This window comes from Chiloscyllium punctatum, chromosome 11 (genome assembly GCF_047496795.1).
Source record: "Chiloscyllium punctatum isolate Juve2018m chromosome 11, sChiPun1.3, whole genome shotgun sequence".
Lineage (NCBI taxonomy): Eukaryota > Metazoa > Chordata > Chondrichthyes > Orectolobiformes > Hemiscylliidae > Chiloscyllium > Chiloscyllium punctatum.
This window is the reverse complement of record NC_092749.1, coordinates 110,084,296-110,107,148: the sequence shown is the minus strand read 5'-3', so window position 1 is coordinate 110,107,148 and position 22,853 is coordinate 110,084,296. Positions and strand designations below refer to the sequence as shown.

Below are 22,853 nucleotides of genomic sequence, written 5' to 3'. Positions count from 1 at the left end.
CACAGTGATATGGTTCACTCTTAACTGCCCTCGGGGCAATTAGGAATGGGCAATAAATGCTGGCCTGACCAGTGACACTCTCATCCTGTAAATGAGTAAATAAAACAAAACCTGGTCCCTTCACTGCTTCTTAAATCTGTGTTCTATGATTACCCACCCTCCTGCCAGTGGAAACTCTCTCCTTATTTTCTAAAACCCATTATAATTTTAAACACTTGTATTGAATCTTCCCTTAACCTCTCAAAGGAGAACATGATCAACTTTTGTAATCCTTCTACATTACTGGCATTACAAGTTTAGTATACTAACAGCAAGTTGATTCTGCACTGCTTTAGGACATTAAAGTTGATGCTAAGAATTGGATGCTAAATTCTATCTCAGACCGAACCAGTGATTTATACCAGTTTATCACTTAGAAGAAAATTTGACATCAGCACTCTCCATATGGATGATTGAATAAGATAAACACATTGGATGTGTTTGATCACAGAGTAGCTCCTGTTGTTACTGTGTTATGGACTGTTTGAGAGGATGGGGTTACACCCTTGGCAAAGTTTCTTTTTCTGACACACACACACACACGCGGAGAACTGACCAGGTGGTGTCTTCTGCATTTTGAGATTTTGGCCCCTTTCTTATATATTTTATTTTCATTTTGCCTTTCATTGAAAGGGAAGAGGAGCAGAAATCTCTCAAATTTTCACACGATTACATGTGCTCCTTTTGTCGTACTTTATAAATTAAAAGATTTTTAATTTAAAAATATTGGATATATCTGACATTAAAAAGGAGAAATGTAATTGCATGTGGTGATGAAGTAAATTTCATTACCTGTCCCTCATCTTTATTAATGCTAAAGTTTAAAGTCCATGTTAGTGAAAGGATTATTGGCCACATTGCAATCACTGTTTCTGGACTTTAACCCAGCAGGGGATGCTGTACATCGAATTTTAAATTGAAGAGGTGATCACTGCTTACAGCAACAAGTTGAATGAAATGACTTGAAATATTTAACACTTCACTATCTTAAATGTACAAGTTTACAGACAGCTAGCAGGAGAGGCTATTTTCACAGGACTGTGAAGGCTACAGATTGTACAAGTGGAATTATCAATTGAAGTAGAGAGTATTCCAACATTGAAGGATTGATTTAGATAGGTGATTGAAGGAGAGGAATAAAAAAACAGAAATAAGGGATTAAGATTTATGTAAGGTAAGTAATCCCTGGAGAGGTTGAGATCACAAGATAAACCAGGCCCATCGGTCTCTAGAAGACCATTTCTGCGAGGAGGTAAGCAGTTTCTAAATTGCAAGTCAAAGTTTGGTGCTAAGTTTTATGTATCTAAAAGGTAATGTCTACTTACTCTTAAATCTAGCCTGAGGTCTTGCCAGAGACCCATGACTCAGATGTAATATAATTAGCTATTAAGTGCTATGTAATAAACATATTGATTAGATTCCCTACAGTATGGAAACAGGCTCTTTGGCCCAATAAGTCCACATTGACCCTCTGAGGAGTAATTCATTCCCCTACCCTATATTTACTAATGCACCTAACACTATGGGCAATTTAGCATGGCCAATTCACCTGACTTGCACATTTTTGGGCTGTGGAAGGAAACCCACACAGACACGGGGAGAACGTGCAAACTCCACACAGGCAGTCACCTGAGGCAGGGATCGAACCCAGGTCCCTGGTGCTGTGAGGCTGCAGTGCGAACCACTGAGCAATCGTGCCACATTCTTTCTACCTAGTCTGAGCCTCATTTCTGCCAAAGAATTTCAGCAGAATTTTATATGGGTCTTTACAAAGTGGGCAATGGTGAGATTTGTAGAATGACACGTGATGTCCAGTAAGGCCTATCTTGATGTTGGGAGCAACTTGCTGCATTTTTGATGCATTAGACCAGCAACAATTGCAATTAGAGAGGATAATAGCTTGTTAACCACAATTAACAACACAATACACCTCACTGATACTTAGTTTCCCCTCTCACCAAACAAACTAAATGTCAGGTATTCCTGACATGTAAGTCAAAGCAGTTCACCACTGGTGACTAGGAGCCTCCATGTTGCGGGTTGCCAAACAGCCTCTGTCGGCACAATGTGTGGGCACATTGACATTGGCATCTGACATTTCCCAACCCCTCACCATCATAATGGCACCTCTCTGATCCACTTGCAGAACTCTTAGGAAGCAGAGACCTGCACCAGCAAATAGTATTCAAAAGATACTTCAAAGGCACTTTGTGTGCAGGCCTCCAGCTAATGGCTTGGACCAGGCTGCGTCTCAGGGCTGCTTGCTCACTCTCTTAGCACTCACCTATACAGTACCTCCCGATGTGCTCATTGCATTCCATCTTGCCTTGCTGTGAAATGTTTCTTATGAATCCTAGCTTGCGTTTTCCCAAAAACTAGTTCTTGAAGCACTTAATGTATCCACTGGTAGAGCAGGTGAAGCCAGAACTAAAACTATTTTTAAAATTGGTGAATGTATTTACTGTAGATCTACCCCTCAGAATTTGGAAAGAAAAAGATGAAAGAAGAGGAATTACATGGACCTTCAGAATTGCTGGACCACAATTTACCTGAAGATGCAGAAGAAGATACTAATGAACAAAGGTAATTGGTGTTTGTTGGACTCCTTGGTCCTCCTTAGAGAAGCTCCTTATTCTTTACTAGGCTTTTGACCACTTCCCTGAGAGAAGAGTAGCTTTTCTACCATAGTCATTTCTACCATATACAACTGATAGAGTGAAAAACGAGACAGTGTTCCTCCAGGACCGAGGATGCTACATGAATAGCATAAACTGCACAATCATACACAGCATAAAGCGCATTAAAAGTGAAAAACATGCAAGTTACAGTGTAATAGAAGAACGATAAATAATAGACATTTTTCTAGCAGCAATTTGAAGTCCAAATTCCGGTTGGCCAGCTGGTGAAGCATTCTAAGCCAGTCTTGACTTGCGATGGATTTATTTTCCACAGAATTGAACATAATTATATATTGCTTGACTCCACTTGACTTCTTGCATCTGTAGTTGTCTCCTTAAGTGTTGATCCAATCAATGCCCTTCGCTTGTATGTTCTTTAACATAGCTGAAAAGAGACAGAAAGTGTAGTGGCACAATTATAGTGTCCTACTCCTGAGTCAAGAGGCCTGAGTTCAGCTCCCTCCTGCTTCAGAGATGTGTAATACTATGTTTAGAAAATATCTGAAAATAGACGCGGGAGCTATTGTGGCGCAGTGGCTATGTCCTGTGTCCAGGAGGCCCAGGTTCATGTCCAACCTGTTGTAATAGCATCCTTGAACAGGTTGATTAACCATATCTGAAAAGGGACCCATATTTCCCAAGGCTGTTTTTCTTGGACTCATCAGGGCAAATACAAGAATGCTCAATATCAAATGATCTCAACAAATTATATGACAAGAGAAAAGGGTGCTAACAGTTGCCAAGTTGACTGATGGTCTGTGACATCTTCATGGAGCTCCCCAAAGCCTCAGGGAATTCAAAAAAATGTGCAAGACTTGAACATCAACTTATCAATGAATCAGTAAACTTGTCCCATTGTTGAAATTTAGTGTTCTTGCATTTGTCCTAATGAGTACCAGACAAAAAACTTCAGCAACAAGTCTCTCTTTTCAACAATAACCAATTTCTGTACTCACAAACAAATTGATAAATTAACACTAAAGTCTCTGTATCTGGCTCTTTGCCAAATTTTGTTTGAAGACACTTAATAGGATTGTTTACCACAATATATACATCCAAGTTGTAAAAGTATTTATATTAATGGTCTACCCAAGTCTGGATGGTTGATTTTACCAGTTGTGACATTAAGTTTGCCAATACCCCCATATGTGTAATTTCCTCTTTGCAAGTGAAAAAAAACAGATGGAATGATAAACTAGACCAAACTAGATCCAAAAGATCTTTGTCCAAAATCCAAATTGCACTTCAAATGTCTGTCAAGGGGCAAGCCAACACATAGCAGTTATTTCCCACCTCATTTGCAGGATATATTCTTTCCTTATGTCCTAAATATTTAATTCTTAGTCTGTTCTACATTACCCAAGAGACTAAGCAAGCTTTTAGTGCAGTTTGGCAACATTTATTATCCCCCTGGTTCATCTATCACAGATTGAATGGGAACTCACGTTGCGTCCAAAGACACAAGTCTGTTTTCTCAACCAGTACGAAGAAATGTTCTCAACCAGTACGAAGAAATGTTAATAGCTATTTTATTTTGAAGAAAGTTTGTTACATGGAGTAATTCCAATTAAATAATTTATAGAGTCATAGAGTTATACAGCATGGAAACGGACCCTTCGGTCCAACTAGTCCACGCCAAACTAAACTAGTCCTACTTACTTGCATTTGGCCCATATCCCTCCAAACATTTCTTATTCATGTACTTATCTAAATGCCTTTTAAATGTTGTAACTATACCCATATTCACCACTTCCACTGGAAGTTCATTCCACACTCGAACCATTCTGTGTAAAAACAAAATTGCCCTTCATGTCCTTTTTAAATCTTTCTCCTCTCATCTTAAAAATGTAGCCACTAGTCTTGAAATCCCTCACCTAAGGAAAAGACACCTTATCTATACCCCTCATGAATTTATAAACCTCTATAAGGTCACCTCTCAACCTCATTAAGCATGAATAAAAATGTGTTTTCAATACAGGCATCTGACCATCCAGGCTTATTTAAATACAAAGAGTTATGAATAGTATGAATTGTTTTATTTTTATCTGAAATATTTTGATGATTTTGATTGGATGGCTATGGCATGATAGGTTCAGTGATCTTTCTAACTAACCAATCAGCTGAGGGGGGCACATTAAGGATGTGGAGGCTTTGGAGAGGGTGTAGAAGATGTTTACCAGGTCACTGCCTGGATTAGAGGGTACGAGCTATAAGGAGAAGCTAGAAAACTTGAGTTGTTTTCTTTGGAGTGACAGAGGCTAACGGGAGACTTCATTGAAGTCTATAAGTTTATGAAAAGCATAGATGGGGTTCATGATCATAACCTTTTTCCCCAGAGAAGAAATGTTTGATGTGAGAGGGGAATGTTCAAAGGAAACGTGAGGGGTAAGTTTTTACACAGACAGTGGTAGGAGTCTGGAATGCACTGCCAGGGATGGGGGTGGAGGCAGATACAATAGGGTGTATAAGGGACTTTTAGATAATCCCATGAACATGTAAGGAAGGAAAAGATATGGACCAAGGGCAGGCAGAAGGGATTAACTTAATTTAGCATCATGTTCAGCACAACCTCCTGGAGCAAAGGGCCTATTCCTGTGCTGTACGGTCGTGTATTCTTTCATTGCAACATGACTGCAATCTACATCCATATTAATTCAGCTCTCTTACTGCTTTGTCAAATCATCAGTAACAGAGGTATATTTATCTCTCAAAAGTGCTGTCTAAACAAGAATGAAGAGAAGAGTTTTTGCTTTTTGAAATTCCTTGCTTATTATAGTCCTTACCGTAGTCCTTATCATGAGATTCTTCATTCAACAGCATCATGTTCTTAAAAATTATATTGAAAAATTATTGTAATACCTTGAGCCTAAATAATTTCATGTCCTAGTTAGAATCATAGAGCTGTACAGCACAGAAACAGATCATTTGGTCCAACTTGTCCATGCTGACCAGATATCCTGATTAAATTTAGTCCCGTTTGCCAGCATTTGTCCCATATCCCTCTAAACCCTTCCAATTCAGATACTCATCTAGATGTTTTTTAAATGCTGCAATTGTGCCAGCCTCCATCACTTCCTCTGGCATCTCATACCATACACCCAACACGTATCTGCGTGAAAATGTTGTTATAGTGCAGCTTGCCTGATGTTTGTTTCGGGAACCAGTAATGCTGAAATTACATAACAGGTGCCATCAATACACTACTTTGTAGTAGTACTGATATACAGCTTCACCCAGTACCTTTAACAGCATCTATTAACCAAAGGGTCTCTACCACCTAGAACACAGCTTCTCAAATTATGGGCTATGATTCCCGGTGGAGTTGCCAGTCACAGCCACGTGTCTATGATGCTGCTCTGAGCAAGTGCCCACAGAAGTGAATCCCTTCATCTCACGGTTTTTACCATAGTGCGCATGGCCTTACTGTCTGACCTCATTGGTCTAATTCCTATCCTAAACAAACAGAAGATTGCATTTACATAAACATTAATAATAGAGATTTTGACATTTCTTTCTGCGCAATCCCATCCCCCCACCCATCCGCACTTTTATTGGCACTACCCCCCCCTCTCCCCCCCCCCCCCCCCCCCCCCCATCCAAATTCCCTGTGTCACTCCAAACAGCATCACCTCCCACCCCCATTCCACTTGGACAGGCATCTTTTCTCACCCATGCTCTCAGGCATCCCAGCCACCTCCCTTTTTCTCACAGATCTGGGGCTTTAGTGCCAAACTGGTGTCACAATGAGGTAAGGTTTTGGAAGTACTGTCATAGAAGGACAAAGGCAGCAGATACATGGGAATGCCGTCACTGACAAATTCCCCTGTGAGCCACTCACCCCCTATTTTGGAAGTATATTGCTGTAATTCAGAATGGGGAGACCCATTCGTCAGACACTTCAGGATTGTCACTGTCATCAGCTGTACTTGCAGAGAGACTTCAATGTCCAATGATATGTTGCCCATAAGTTTACAATGTAGCAAGGCCTCACCCTGCCCTAATTGAGTGATGTCGTCATACAATAGGTTTGTACAGGTTACATGCAGAGTTACTAGTCTGGAAATGTAACTTATCAAAGACATTCTTCTGTTGGATTCCTTATCCTGCCAATGAAAGTGGCACACAGCTTTAAGTTAACTGGAGTTTGGTGTCATCTAAATTTGACTCATCGTGATTTTGCTGCAGAACCGGTTAGAATATTATGACCTGTTTTAGGTCTTTCTCTTTTGGAAAGATGTAAGGAATGTGGATGTGATACAGAAGAAGCACGAAGGTGATGATCAATGATAAGTTTTAATTATGAATCGAGGAAACTGGGATCCATGGGAACAAAAGGACAAGCTGAGGAGAAATCTGTTACTGCTCAAAATGATCAATGGTTTTGATAAAGTTAATAAGAGAGAAACTATTTCTCAGTGTCATGAACTAGAAACATAAATTTTAAGATTTTTATGAAAGATAAAGTAGGAGAGAGAAGATTTTTATAAAATGCAGTGTGTTAATAAGGCTTTTGAACTCTCTGTGGAAAAACATAGGTGGAAGGAGCATCCATAATGACTTTATAAATGAAAGGGGATAAATATTCCATGAGAATTGAAAAGAACAGATAAGGGGCTAAGTGGACAGCACTTTCAAAGAGCTGAGTAATTTCCTGCTCTTCAAATTACCAACATTTATGAATTGCTCTGACATTTTTGCGAACATTTAAAAAACGTAGAATATAACTTTTAAAATGTTGGCTTTGAAGTTAATACTAAGAGAATCATAAGCCACCTAGTTGTGATACAAATTTGGGCTGTTTAAATACATGTCTTACAGAAATTGCTTTGGGTTCTTTTAAACTGATTTTGTGTTTATTTCTAGAATTGTCAGGGAAAAAGTACGAGAGTACCAGTTCAAACGGCTAAAATATTACTATGCAGTGGTGGACTGTGACTCTTCTGAAACAGCGAATAAACTTTATGAAGAGTGTGATGGGATGGAGTTTGAGAGCAGCAGCTCTTTTCTGGATCTCCGGTAAAAAAAAACTAAACTCTTTCATTCTCTTGCAAACAGCAAAATATAATTGTGCAAATAGTTCTGTAAGGGACAAGTCAGTAGCTTTAAGTTAGCCTTGTTGTGTGACATCAGGGCTACCTTGAGCCAACAGGGGCCATTTGGCAGTAACCAGCTGCTCTCAGAATTGCTAGGAATTTACATTGCTGTGCAAATCCATGCTCCTCCAATCTGAAGCATGCGCTGATTTTCCCAGGTGGCAGTCTGGTCAAGCTGAACTGAAGTCAAATTGGATCTAATATTAGACATAACTTGGAATTTCCTTGGCAGTACATCACTTGCTCCCTTCAAATTGGAGCAAACATTGATCCTTGCACAGTAATCTACCAGTTTTCCAATAATTTCAGGCTATTCACCTCCACCTCAATCCATATCCACTCCACCTGTTGATAACTTTTGCATGATGATGTTGGTGAGATTGGTTCTACATTTGCTTTATTCTTTACTGGTCACAGTGTGATCTGACTATGACACTAAACAGTTTGAGCATGACAATGTTCTACTGTTGGATCACAATAATTCAACATCCTATTGAATTGTCATTCTATAGTGTTTGGACATGTGCAGTTTTAAATTTATTTGGGTATAGAGTCTGTTCTGCACATTTGACTGTCATTAATTTTTAATCATAGTTTTCTGACACTTTCTACTTTAGCCTGCATTTTGCCTTTGTGAACTGAATGTTTAGTGCTGGAAGTACAAAGCACAAGGAACAATTGTCCTTCATTAGATTTCCAAGTGGTAATTTTTTTTTGTGTTATGCATGAGCAGTTTGTTGGTGGGCCACTTGATAGAATATCTTTTACTTGTGGATATGGATCTAATTTGCAGCGATGAATGAGCACGAGTATGTGTGATGTATACAAAACAGTGACGACAGTTTCTCCTCTTGCTCCCCTTCGGTTGTCCCATATCAGTTAGATAAATCTCCGTTTGGGATGATGTTGATGCAATTCTTAACAGATGTTCATGCACTAACTTGTAATACTGTTACTGAAATAATGGTAGCAATAATAGTTGAACTGTCTGTTGCACTTGTCTTTTACATTAATTTACATGACGTGAATTCACTTAATTGTAGTAGTCTTTGAATGCAGCCTTTTGTTTCGTGGTAGTGAAATAAAGTATTCAAATTATATTACTGCAGTGCTGTGTCAGTGAGGAATGGAAGATTTATATGTCTGAAAGTGATTTGTTTGGGTTTGTATTGTTACCCAGGTTTATCCCAGACGAACTAACATTTGAAGATGAGCCAAAGGATGTTTCTACAGATGTGGATTTGGCAGCGTACAAACCAAAATATTTCACATCAACAGCACTCAGCACATCAAAGGTAATTAAAAGCATTTGCGTGTAATCTTATAAACAACATGGGTCATGTATTTATATACACTGTATCATCCATTTCATAAACCGTGAACTTGGAATTTATAAAGAAAATCAAATTAGATCAGTTTGAAGCAGTAAATAAAGTCTCTATGGTAACAGTTAATACTTGATTTAATTCTTTGCTTTCTACATTTCTACATGCATCAATTTTGAATATTTTTTAGAAGAAACATCTTGGACACAGAAAACTGCATAACATAGACCAGATGAAGGAATGGAGCGTGCAACAAGGCAGATTTCATGCAGCTTTATCAGTTTGACGTGCCAAAACAAAATTGTTTTCTTTTAAGAACCAGAGTTGGTAGTGAAGTGTTTGAGAGATTTAACTTGTGTCTCAGTCTTTAAGTAATAATGTTCTGGTATAGAACTAAACGTTTGGCACTGTTATAAATGCTTTGTTTTTACGTTACTTCTAAATCTGAGTTATTCAAATTTAGATTTATAGATACATAAACAGGTGTTAGAGGTTAATTGGTATATGATCATTACCAGGGAATGGAATGGCTTTGTTCTGGGTAACTTAGATTGCTATGTTAGACCCTACTTATTAATGCTCACATCCAAAACCTAAAAATGTAGTTACAACATGGAAACACTAATTTAGTTCAAACGTTGTCTAGGTATTTTCCTCCATGTCAGAAAATTGTTCTAATCATATTTGTCTACCCTATTTCCACATTTCTTCAGCTTTCCTTTCCTCCAGCTATGTACTAAATCTAATCTTGAATGTAAAAATTGTTTCTGCATCAACCTGTCACCTTAGAAGTGAATTTTACACTCTGATAACTTGTTTTATAAAGACCCCAAGCTTTATCTATGTGCCTTGGATCCAGTCTCATTGTATCTGCAGCCCCTTGTTGTTTGCCTATCAAACTACTGGAAACAATTATTCTATTTGTTCCCAGCACTTCTGCTTTTAGAAGTTTCCACTATATCTGTATTGCTGGAATAAACATAATCCAATTTTCAAGTATTTCTTTATATTTGTATTCCTTTGTATCTGGCTTCATCCCTATCAAGTCAGGCAGCATCAGAGGAGCAGGAGGATCGATGTTTCGGAGAATTTATGCTCAAAACATCGATTCTCCTGCTCCTCGGATGCTGCCTGATCTGCTGTACTTTTCCAGCACCACACTCTCTCTACTCTGATCTCCAGCATCTGCAATCCTCACTTTCTCCTCCTTCGTCCCTACCAATCTGCACTGAATCTCCGAATTAAATCAGAGAATTGAACATTAATTTTAATGTTTGGAAAATTACAGAAGTGAAGAAAATATTGCCATCAAATTCACAGAACCTATCTGCGGGTTTTAAAGGCACATTGTAGATGCACTAACTATAGTCTTTCAAAATTCTGTCAATTTGGGTACCATTCCTTTAGATTAGAAAAATGTGCAGTCACTTCTGATTTGAAAGAGAAGCATTGGAGAAATAATGCTGTATTGTTGTAGAATTACTACAGCCTGCAACTAAGGACTGAGTGATTAAACACCTTGATAGTGTTTAGTAGATCACATTTGAGGCAGAATATATGTATGAAGTGAAGGTTATGCCAACAACCTGATGGAATATTTTGAAGAAGAGCCTAGAATTACAGAGTAAATTAATGGATAATTGAGAGGCTGGTATATTCACAATATTTAGAGTCGTAGAGTCATAAGAGATGTAAAGCACGGAAACAGACCCTTTTTGGTCCAACTGGTCCATGCCGACCTGATATCCCAACCCAATCTAGTCCCATCTGCCAGCACCTGGCCATATCCCTCCAAACCCTTTCTATTATTATAGTCATCCAGATGCCTTTTAAATGTTGTAATTGTACCAGCCTCCACCACTTTCTCTGGCAGCTCATTCCATCCACGTACCACCCTCTGCATGAAAAGGTTGCCCCTTAGGTCTCTTTTATATCTTTTCCCTCTCAGCCTAAACCTATGCCCTCTAGTTCTGGACTCCCCCACCCCAGGGAAAAGACTTTGTCTACTTATCCTATCTATGCCCCTCATGATTTTGTAAACCTCTAAAATGTTACCCCCTCAGCCTCCAACCCTCCAGGGAAAACAGCCCCAGCCTGTTCAACCTCTCCCTATAGTTCAAATCCTCCAACCCTGGCAACATGCTTGTAAGTGTTTTACAACATCTTTCCGATAGGAAGGAGACCAGTAGGTCTCTATTTTTTCAATGCTTCTCTCTCAACTCAAGTCATGAAGTGATTGTACATTTTTCTAATCTAAAGGAATGGTGCCCAAATTGAGAGAACTTTGAAAGACTACAGCTAGTGAATTTACAATATGCGTTTAAAAGGCAGCTGGATGGATATATGAGTGGGAAGGATTTTGAGGAATATGGGCCAAATACTGACAAATGGAACTAGATTAATTTAGAATATCTGGTCGGCATGGACGAGTTGGAGAGAAAGGGTTCTGTGTGTATGTCTCTATGATTATGACTCTAAGTGAACGTCTATGAATACTGTTTTTATGAACTTTCAGAAGACATTGAATAAAATTCCTCATGAAAGACTAGTCGCTAAAATTCACCCTCATTAAATTGAAGGCAATTGATTGACCTTGTTAGGAAACAGGCTAAATGACAATCGACAGAGAGTGGCATAACAGTCAAGTACTCTACTTCATCCCGTTAATAATGTCTTACTGTGTTGGGGCCTTAACTAATCATAACGTTCATTAACAACTTAGATGATGGGATGCAAAGCCACATTGCCAATTTCTGTGCCATTGGCAAATGTCATAAGTGCTGTGGATGGAAGCATAAAATCACTAAGAACTATTAAGTGAATGGGTGAAACTCTGCTGAATGGATTTCAACGCAGGCAAATGGGATGCTATCCATTATAGATCTAAAAAGGATAGGAAATAAAAAATCCCAAATAATGAAAAATTAGAAGCAGTAGCAGTTGGAAGAGATTTATGTATCTGCATATGTAGATTGTTAAAGTGGCATGAGTAGGAGCAGAAAATAATCAGAAAGACTAATGGAATGCTGGCCTTTATATACCTATGAGACTGCAGTACAACACAAAAGTAAGCATCATTTGCATGAATCTAAGTTATGAATATAAATTAGAAACAGCAATGATCTCTATTATCAATCTTTCCATTCAAATTTCAAATGTTATCTTGCCTATGACCTCCAGACAGTGCAGGAGATATCAGTAATACATTATTACAATCTTTTGAGGTCTGTTGTGTGATAAGGGTAGACCTTATCCTTAATCTAAAATCACATTGTTTCTTGCAGGCAGAACTGACATGGGATGAGACTGACCATGAGCGTATCACTATCTTGACGAAACAGTTTAAGAAGGATGAGATCGAGGAAATGGATTTCAAAGCATACCTGGCATCTTCAAGTGAGGATGATGATGAAGCAGAGATGGAAGAGGAAAAAGAATCAGAGCAAGGTAAAGAAGGATTTGGTTTAGGTGGAGGAGATTAGCATCTACTGAAAGCAGTGGTGCTTCTGGGACTTGCTTGTGCCTGCCTTTGGACCTTAGAAAATGTACTGAGCTATGTTTCTCTTAGCCTCACTTCCTGTCCAGGGTTCTGAGATATGTTGGAATGCGCACAATTGACACTGTTAGTTTAACTCAAGGCCAGTAAGATTTGGTCACCATTGTTCATAATCACCACACACATACACCTGATGGGGCAAGTTACTATAGTTGTAACTTAATGTGAACTGAGATTTCTAGTTTCTTTCACCTTTGTTTGTAAGTTCTTCAGTGTCACCCATGGAGTTTTTGTCTCTCTTTTATTTTGTGCTGAGCTTGATATTTGATGGCATTAAATTTAATTTGGCACGTTCTTGGCTGACTCTACTGAATCCATTGCTCCTATCTGTTTAAGCAGCATTTTCCAAATATAAAATATTTGTTTGGAGTTTCTGTATCTGAGACATGAATGTGTTCTAGTATTATCTTTGGCCATTTCCAGTGGCATCATTCCTGGACATTTAATAAAATGTATTTCATATATTCCTTTTGAATCATATTTTTCATATTTGTGTACTGACTTGTGCCACAGAGAATTTACTTTGTTTGCTTACTTTTAGACAATGATGTTAAAAGCGTGGAAGAAAATAAAGTGACAACTAAGACAAAGAAGGATACTGAGGAACAGATTTTAAAATACAGAGAGCTATTGAAATCCATACAAGGAAAGGAAGAAAGAAATAAAGACATGGAGATGGAGATAACCTGGGTTCCAGGTAAACCTTTTGTAGCCTGTTGCCTGAATGAATTGTGGACAATGATAATGACTTTTGTTTAAGTAACACTTTAAACGTTTTAAAATATTTGAAGAACTTTCCAAGAGCATTATAGAGTAAAGTTAGGCCCTAAGCCATATAAGGAGATATTAAGACAGGAGTGCTTGGGTCAGAGCAATAGATTGTGTGGAGAGAGATGGAGAAGTTTGTGGACAGTATGCCAGAATGGAAAACCAAGACAATTGAAGGCAAGTCCACTATTGACGAAGAGATTAAAATCAGGAATCCTCCAGAGGCCAGGTTTACACTTAGATTTTGGGTTCAGGTACAGATTTCTGGGACTGTTGTAGGCCTGGACAAGATTTCATAGGGACGGACAAGATCTTGGAGAGATGACAAAACAAGGAAAAGTTTTCAATAAAGGAAGTACGTGACAGAAAGCCAGTGGAGATCAGTGAACATGGGGGGTATTGGCTGAACAGGATGAGTAAGGGCACAGGCAGCAGAGTTTTGGATGGCCTCAGATTTATAGAGGGTAGAAGGTAGAACAAACCAGGAATGTGTTGCAGTTGTCAAAGTTTGGATATAGTTGAATGGTTCAGCAGCGCATGAGCTGAAGCAGTGGTGAAGTCAGGCAATTTACTGTGGCAGAAATAAATACTGTTAGTGATTGTAAGGATAGAAGATCAGAAGTTCACTTTGGGTTATATGTAATATCTTGGTTGCTAACAGTCTGACTCAGTCTCAGACAGTTGGAATGACAGCACTGAAACGGCGACACTCCACAGTTTGACATACATTATGGGAAAATGTTTGGTTTTGTAATCTTAAGGTTTCTCAACATGTATGTAGTATGGTCAATGTTTTAAACAAAATCCCAAAACACTTTTGAAGCATAAAAATCAAAATGACTGACACAATAGTTATAAAGAACCCCCAGCAAATAAAAACTGAAAGAGAAAATAATGAAAACTCACTATTCCAGAACAGAAAATAGACACAAATGAGAATGTCCTGGGTGAAGGAGATCATGCTTTGAACTTGGGATCTGCATTTTTTTCTCTTCCCATTCTGTTTTTTTTTGTAAATATATTTATTAGCAAAAAAAAAGCTTTTTGACTTTACAATAGTATAAAGTTATAAAAAATATAACAAATACCAATATAATAAAAAAACGCAAATTACAAGACAATTAGAGTCTACTAACTACTAACCTACCTTATAAATGAAACAACACTAATAAGTAAGTTTAAGTGACTTAAAAAAAACACACAAACACAAAATAGCAAAGCTCCCAAACAAAGAACGGGAGCAATGTATATGTACCCGAATAAACGAACGATTCCTGAAGAAGGGCTTATGCCCGAAACTTGATTCTCCTGCTCCTTGGATGCTGCCTGACCTGCTGTGCTTTTCCAACAACACATTTTTCAGCTCTGATCTCCAGCATCTGCAGTCCTCACATTCTCCTCCCAAATAAATGAAGGCCCTAGTTAAGATAGCAGAAAAATCTGTATTCAAATAACTCAGAAAGGGCTACCATGTCTTTTAAAAAAGATCTATTGTGTGGTGCACAATATTTGTGAAAACATCCAAGGGCATGTGTTCCATAATTAATTTTTGCCATTCCAGCAAGTCCAGGGGGTTCTCAGACACCCAATTCATCAGCATATTCTTCCGTACACAGTAAGAAGATTGAATAGTTTCTTCCCATGCCCGTTTAAAGATGATAAGTTTGGTAGACCTAGAAGGAGAGATGTCGCGTCTGCTTTAACTTCGGCCCTCAATACCTTCCCTATCTCCTGCCACAGTGCTTCGATAAAAACAGAGCCTGTGGCATGTCCAGAAGCAATGGGCAAGATTACCTGCACTTATTTTACATTTGGGGCACATTGGAGAAGCCCCTTTTTAAAACTTTGCCAGACGGTCCGGTGCCAAATGAACCCTGTGCAGAACTTTTAACTGCATAGTGTATGTCCTATTACAGATTGAGATCTTCCATGTATTCTCCTATATGTCCTCCCATGTTTCAGAAGAGATCTCCATTCCTGGCTCTTGCTCCCAAACTTCACATAACCAGTTAATTACCTGCCAAGCCCTGCCACCAGCAGGCAATAGAGGGCACTAACCAAGATGGTGCTTGTGGCACATAGCAACAACCTCTCTGTATCAGGCTTATAAGGCTTAGTGAGAAGTGTAGTCTTCTTCTGGATGAAATCCCTAACCTGAAAAAAACGGAAAAACTGGGCAGCTCGTATTTGCGGCTCAATTGCTTGAAAGACACCATAACCTCCCTCTCAAATAAATCTTCCAAACTGAAAACTCCTCTCGCTTCACACAACTTGAACCCTGAGTCCATCGTCCCTGGTTGGAACCCTCACATACCATCTATGAGGGCGAGTGGCAAAGTCTTGATAAGCAACTGTCACTTTGATGCATTGCCCTCCATGCCTTGACCGTATTAATCTCAATGGGGTTCTTCCAGTGGTCCATAACTGTCCTCATCTTATCCATGAACAACAGGTTAATAAGAGGGCACTTTGTCTGGGAGGCCTCAGTATCCAGCCATATTGAGCCTGGATCATTACCTGCCCTATCACACATAAAGGATAGCTGGGAACTCAATTAATACTTCCTGATGTCTGGGAAATTAACTCCTCCCCATCCTTGAGGTTACTGTAATTTATTAAGTTTGATGAGGGGCTGCCTGTGACACTAAACAAAAGAACTAAACCAACCCATAAGTTTCCGCAATGTTGACCTGGGAAACATTTATTGGGAGCACACAGATGGGATAAAGCAAACGAGGAAGGACATTCATCTTAAGGGCTGTTCAGCCCAACCACTCCCATCTCTTAATATCTGGCTTAACATTGTCAAGCAGGTGAACAAAGTTAGTCCGAAATAACCGATCAAACGTGAGGATCATAAAAATACCTAGGTATTGGAAACCCGCACATGACCACTTAAAGGGGAACCGAGGGCCACCTTCAACTTCTGGCACTTCCTTGAGGTCCTCCAAAGGAATAGCCTCCCACTTTGCAAAGTTGATCTTTTATCCTGAGATCGCCCCGAATGAATTAATACATTGTATCAGATGGGATACGGAGGTCATTTGGTCCGATAAAAACAGAAGGACGTTATCCGCATATAGTGTAATCTTGTGTACCCTTGATCCCACTTCCGGAGCGGTTCTGTGGACATTTTAACAAATGGCCTCTGCCAGAGGCTGTATCACCAACGTAAACAACAAAAGTGAGAGGGGGCAGCTTGATGACTACCCCTGCTGAACCTAAAATTCCCAGACTTCACCCCGTTGATGATTGCAGCCAGAGGGTGGCAATATAAAACCTCCACCCACTTAGCAAAGACCCCACCCAGCCCAAACTGCTCTAAGACATAAGAGATACGGCTATTCCACCCAGTCATGCTTTCTCTGTATCTAAGGAAATCCTGTAATATTATTAGAGGACCTATGGCCTCTTTTAAAACTTGTCTGGTCCACTTTGACAATATAGAGCAACACCTTCTCCAATTTCAGTGCCAAAACCTTAGACAGAATCTTAAAATCTGAATTTAATAGCGAGATGGGCCAGTGTAGATCATAGAACAGTACAGCACAGAACAGGCCCTTTGGCCCTTGATGTTGCGTCAACCTGTGAATTAATCTAAGCCCATCATCTTTCACTATCCCATCATCATTCATATAGTTATACAAGGACTGTTTAAATGCCCCTAATGTGCCTGAGTTAACTACGTTGGCAGGTAGGGCATTACATGCCCTTACCACTTTCTGAGTAAAGAACCTGCCTCTGACATCTGTCTTAAATCTATCACCCCTCAATTTGTCGTTATACCCCCTCGTACACGCTAACGTCATCATCCTAGGAAAAAGACTCTCACTGTCCACCCTATCTAATCTTCTGATCATCTTGTGTGTCTCTATTAAATCTCCTCTTAGCCTCCTTCTGTCCAATGAGAACAGATCCAAGTCCCTCAGCCTTTCCTCATGAGACCTTCGCTCCAGACCAGACAACATCCTGGTAAATCTCCTCTGCACCTTTTCCAATGCTTCCACATCCTTCCAGTAATGTGGCAGCCAGAACGGTACACAGTACTCCAAGTGAAGTCGCACTAGTGTTTTGTACAGTTGCAGCATGACATTGTGGCTCCGGAACTCAGATCTTCTACCAATAAAACCTAACACACCGTATGCTTTCTTAACAGCACTATCAACCTGGGTGGCAACTTTCAGGGATCTATGTACATGGACACCAAAAATCCACACTACCAAGAATCTTTCCATTGACCCAGTATTCTGCCTTCCTGCTATTCTTCCCAAAGTGAATCACCTCACATTTAGCTGCATTGAACTCCATTTGCCACTTCTCAGCCCAATTCTGCAGTTTATCCAAGTCTCCCTGCAACCTGCAACATTCTTCCACACTGTCCACCACTCCACTGACTTTCGTATCATCTGTAAACTTACTCACCCACAATCCTCAGAAACCTTTCTCCTCTTAAGAATGGGGGAAATATTAGCTTCTTGCAAAGATGGTGGTAGGCATATCGGAGTGATTGTGCATTTCAAACATTGGCCTGATAGGATCCCTATAAACTCCTTGTAAAACTCACCTGGGAGACCATCAAGGCCAGGTGCTTTCCCACTTTAGAGTTGCCTAGCTGCCTGCTGTGTTTCCTGAACTGTCAAGGGGGCATTAAGGAGAGAGGACTGTTCCAAGGTTACCCCTGGGAGGTCCAAGCTCTTAAAAATAGGTTTCCATCTTTGCTCACCTGTCCTCGCAACCTTCAGACCAATACAATTCAGAGTAAAAACCCTGAAAAGCCTCATTAACCCTTTTGGCATTGTCTGTAAGGACCCCAGCACTGTCTCTAATTTAAGTAATGGATTGGGGTGCACACTTTTTCCAAGTCAGACATGTGAAATATTTCCCTGGCCTATCCCCATTCTCGAATAGCCTTTGTCTAGCAAAAGCAAGTTCTCTCTTTGCGGTTTGTGTAAATACAGAATTCAGAGCAGCCCAGAGGGCTGTGATCCGCTGTACTTGGTCATTGAAGGCCTCACAAAATGTGCCGTCTCAGCGGCTTTCACCAGCGTCTCAAGTAGAAGTCGCTGTTACCTCTTGTCATTTCCAGCTAGCCAAGTAGGAAATAGTTAATCCCTTAGAAAAGGCCTTAGCAATCTCCCATAGCAGAGATGGACTACTACCCGTGCCTGAGTTGATAGTCAAAAACTACTGAAACTCCCTCAAAAAGTATTCCACAAATTTGGAATCCTTGAGGAGAAAAGGATCCAGACGCCAGTGCCGTGAACCTAGCCCCTCACTCTTGGCCTTAACCTCCAAATATACCACCACGTGATCAGAAATAGCTATGTTCCCAATTTTACAAGAATCCAGAAGGGTTGAGGGAGCCAGAAAAAGATCAATCCCCGTGTGACATTTACGTGGATTTGAAAAAAAAGGTGAAGTCCCTGCTGGTAAGGTGAAGACATTTCCAAATGTCCACCAGGCCCAACTCTTACATAAGTCAGTCACCTGCTTGGCCTGTGAAGAGATAGTCAGGGTCCACTTGGCATCTTGTCCACTGTTGGATCCAAAAGGCAATTGAAATCCCCCCTATAATAATGTGCTGTGTTCAAAATGACACACAATTTTGAGAAGTCACTCGTCAAAAAGTTGAGGGAATGTGCCGGGCGACAGTAGACATTTAAGATGCCACATTCCTCCCCATATATCAGACCCTTGGGTATCACTAACTGCCCTTGCTCATCTTTCACCTGCTTTAATAATGTGAATGGAAGACTTTTCTGGATAGGTATAGGCACTCCTACTTTTAGTAGTAAAGGATGAAAAGAATATTCAGTCATAACCCCCCTGTTGTAACTTCAGGTGTTCCCCATCATCAAGATGGGTTTCCTGCAACAGGGCAATATCAACCTTTTCCCTCTTAAGGCTAGAAAGCACTTTGTTTCCTTTTAAAAGGTGAATGACTTCCCTTGATGTTCCAGATGCATCATTTAACAAGCCATATCCCCTTTCAGAGACTCTTGAACCCCCGAGAGTGAGAACCCTGCTCGCAATGCGCCAAGCACAAGTAAATGGAGACTCAAAGAGTCGTAAAATAGTTTATACAAAAACAACTATCGCTACCAAAAAATTACAAATAAAACCAACTGTAAAACCTTGAACAGGAGACCCTTCCCCGCTGCCCATAGGATGCACTCAACCTACCTCTTTTTCCCCCCCCCCCACCTTCACAGCTCCTTCAAGTCCAGACTGTGCCCAGCCATCGGCAAAATTAAACAAGTGAACAGAGAGGTGATCCTTAAATCAACAGATGACGAACAAATCAGGATAAGCACTCCACTCATCCTCAACTCCATGTCAACCCCAATTATGACTAAAAGAGAAAAAGAATCAAAAAAATGGAAAACAAAAAAGCACCCATAAAATTTCCCATGATAAACAACATATTCCAAAGTTCTTTTGAAACAAATTAATAGGGAGAGAGGAAAAGAAAGGGAAAAGGGAAAACACAGGAAAAGAGGACAAACATGAACCATATTCTTCAGATCAGTTGGTCTGTTTTAAAGTGTCCACTAAGTTCTTGGCTTTATTCGCTGAGTCAAACGTATAAACTGAATCCTCGTGGCTGAAACGGAGCACCGCGGGGTACCTCATGGAGTGCTGGGTGCTCAGGTTCCTTCGCCTCTTCTTAACTTCATCAAAGGACTTTCTCTTTCGGATTACAGCTGCTGAGAAATCTTGAAATAACATAATTTTTGACCACATGTGCATCAGTGCCTGTGTCTCTTTCCTCAGTGGTCTGGAGGCTTCTATCACTTCTATCACTCTTTGCTTGTTCCTGTATGTGCCGAAGTGAACTAGGACTAGGCGGGGGCGCTGTATGGCCCAAACCTGTGCACCGCCACCCGATAGGCCCTTTCAATGTGCAGCTGGCCGGAGTCAATGTTCAAAGAAGCTGACTGCCCACCTTCTTCATCCTTGGGGAATCCAACAATCCACAGATTTGTCCTCTGACCTTGATTTTTGAGGTCGTCAACCTGAACTCTCAAGGCCTACGCTTGCTGTTCCAGGGCCTGAATCCACCCAGATGAGGACTCAATCGCCATTACCAAGGCCATGGTTTGACTCTCCACATCCTCCATCCGTGCCCCGAGGCTCTGGAGTTGCCATTCATGCTTTTGCAGCCTGGACGCAATGGGTTGGATCTGGGCACGGATCTTCTCGATGGCAGCGTCAAGTCTCGCCATCGCCAATTCCTGCAGGTCCCTGCAATACCCTGGGGGGGTTCAGGAGAGGCCGATGCTGCACCCTCTGGCTTGCCCAGTGCTGCAGGGGAGTGTCCTCTGCTGCTGTTTGCTTGCTCCCTTTCCCTTTGGCATCTTTCCCACTCCAAAATATGAACAAATAAGTGTTCTCAAAGTTTTAAATTAACAATTCTCTCAAAGAAGTTAGCCAAGGATAGCAACAAATATCAATATGTCTTGGCTGTTAGGCGGAGCTGTCAACGGCAGTTCTAGTGAATTGCCACCATCTTGCAGAGACCTCTCTTCCCATTTTTAACCAGCATACCCATTGAAACACTGTACTCCTATCTTGGGAAACATCAGTAATATGGAACCCCTCTTGTTCCTCACTGGAACATCCAGAAGGAGTGTCCACTCTTGAATCCTGATTCACTTAGTAGCCAGATCTAAAATGCATGAAACTTCTTACCAGGGTGACTGATTTACTGGTTGCCAGGCATAATTTTGGATTGGACCTCAAATAACCACCCACCTACATCTGTGAAACATAGAACTTAAATGTCCTGTGCAAAAAAAAAACAAAGGATGGCACAGTAGCTCAGTAGTTAGCACAGCTGCCTCACAGTGCGGGGACCCAGGTTTAATTCCATCCTCCGGTAACTGCCTGTCTGAAGTTTGCATGTTCTCTCCATGTCTGTGTGGGTTTCCTTTAGGTGCTTTGGTTTCTTCCCACAGGATTCTGGGTAATCCAAATGCAGGACGGGAAGGAATTGTGGCTGTAAGAGCTGCGTCTTTTTTTTGAGGTATTGGAACTGATTTCCTCGAATTCCAGGAGCAGTAATTATAAGTTGCTGCATTGTTTTGCAACTTTAGAGGGAAAAATATCAAAAGAATGACACTTTTAAAAAAGGAGGAAGAGACACAAAGGCAAAGACCACATGGTCAGTGAGAGAGAAAGAAACCTGTACTGCTGTCTGACACAGCAGCGAATTTACACAGCTGTGGGTAAATTTAACAGGAAGGGTTTAGAGGAATATGGGCCAAGTGCTGGCAAATAGGACTAGATTAAATTAGGATATCTGGTTGGCATGGACAAGTTGGATCGAAAGGTCGGTTTCCGTGCTGTACATCTCTACGATTTCATATGCTATTTAGGTGGTTTGGTAATGCTAAATTGCCCATAGTGTCCTGGGATTGTAGGTTAGGTGGATTAGCTATGGGAAATATCGGGTTATGGGATGTGGATGGGTCTGGGTGTGATGTTCATCACAGGGGTGGTATGGGCTGAATGGCCTGCTTCCGTACTGTCATGATCTTCTGAACCGCAGATGCTGAAATCAGAAATAAGAACAGTTCTGAAGAAGGGGCACTGGACATGAAACGTAAAGTCTGCTGTCTTTTCCCAGCTGCTGCCAGAACAGTTGAATTTTTCCAACTATTTTGTTTAAGTGTTCTTTATCCTGTCATGTTGGATGCAGTTATTTTTCCTTGCAGTGGAAGATAAGATGAATTCAATGTTTGAAGCTTTTCCAGTAGTTTCTGTGGATTTTAAAGAAAACTCCTCCTTCAGCCAGCAGGTGTCATCATGACTACAGATCTTACTATTTGAATGCAAATGGGTTGAAATTGACTTTTTTTCTTCAGCTATGCAGACATTCTGGTTCTACAACAAAAAGACTTAGGGAGAAAAAGCTTTACTGCACCTGTTTGTGTACACACAATGTAAAACTTCCACTGAGGACCACATCTGCATACATAAGATTTTAATTGTGTATTGCTGCTTGCTGTCCTGCAGATATACTTTTACTTCTACGCAGTTTGCTGTGGTATGGGGAGGCTAAACAATCAGTGTGAAGTTTATTTAACTCGACAGGTGCATTTTCAAAAGGGTAGAAAATTTGAAGATTGTGTCCTGCCTTCTTCTTGAAGTTAATTGAGTACTCCAGATGTAGTTCAATAACTGCTTTTGATTCAAGACAAGCCTTCATGAGAATCTAATCAGAGATCTGAGGTCTTGATCACAAGCCATATGTTTCACCCATGGGCTTTTCTCAAGAAAATAACAACAGTTTCAATCCTCAGGGATAAAGTGGATATCATTAACCAAATAAATATCTCTGGAGAGAGCATAGTTTCACTTTATTTAGCTTTAGGTTTTAAATGTCGTAATA

At 40.3% G+C, this 22,853-nt stretch overlaps 1 protein-coding gene across 2 annotated transcripts in view; it reads left to right on the top strand.

Annotated features, from left to right (window-relative positions):
• The window catches only part of esf1 (ESF1, nucleolar pre-rRNA processing protein, homolog (S. cerevisiae)), a 74,618-nt gene that overhangs the window by 18,329 nt on the left and 33,436 nt on the right, over positions 1-22,853 (top strand). For both annotated transcript variants that reach the window (XM_072581516.1, XM_072581517.1), the window contains exons 5-9: positions 2,507-2,622; positions 7,581-7,733; positions 8,991-9,105; positions 12,420-12,582; positions 13,233-13,388. In XM_072581516.1, the coding sequence (XP_072437617.1) occupies positions 2,507-2,622; positions 7,581-7,733; positions 8,991-9,105; positions 12,420-12,582; positions 13,233-13,388 (703 nt within the window). The remainder of the gene's footprint in view (positions 1-2,506; positions 2,623-7,580; positions 7,734-8,990; positions 9,106-12,419; positions 12,583-13,232; positions 13,389-22,853) is intronic.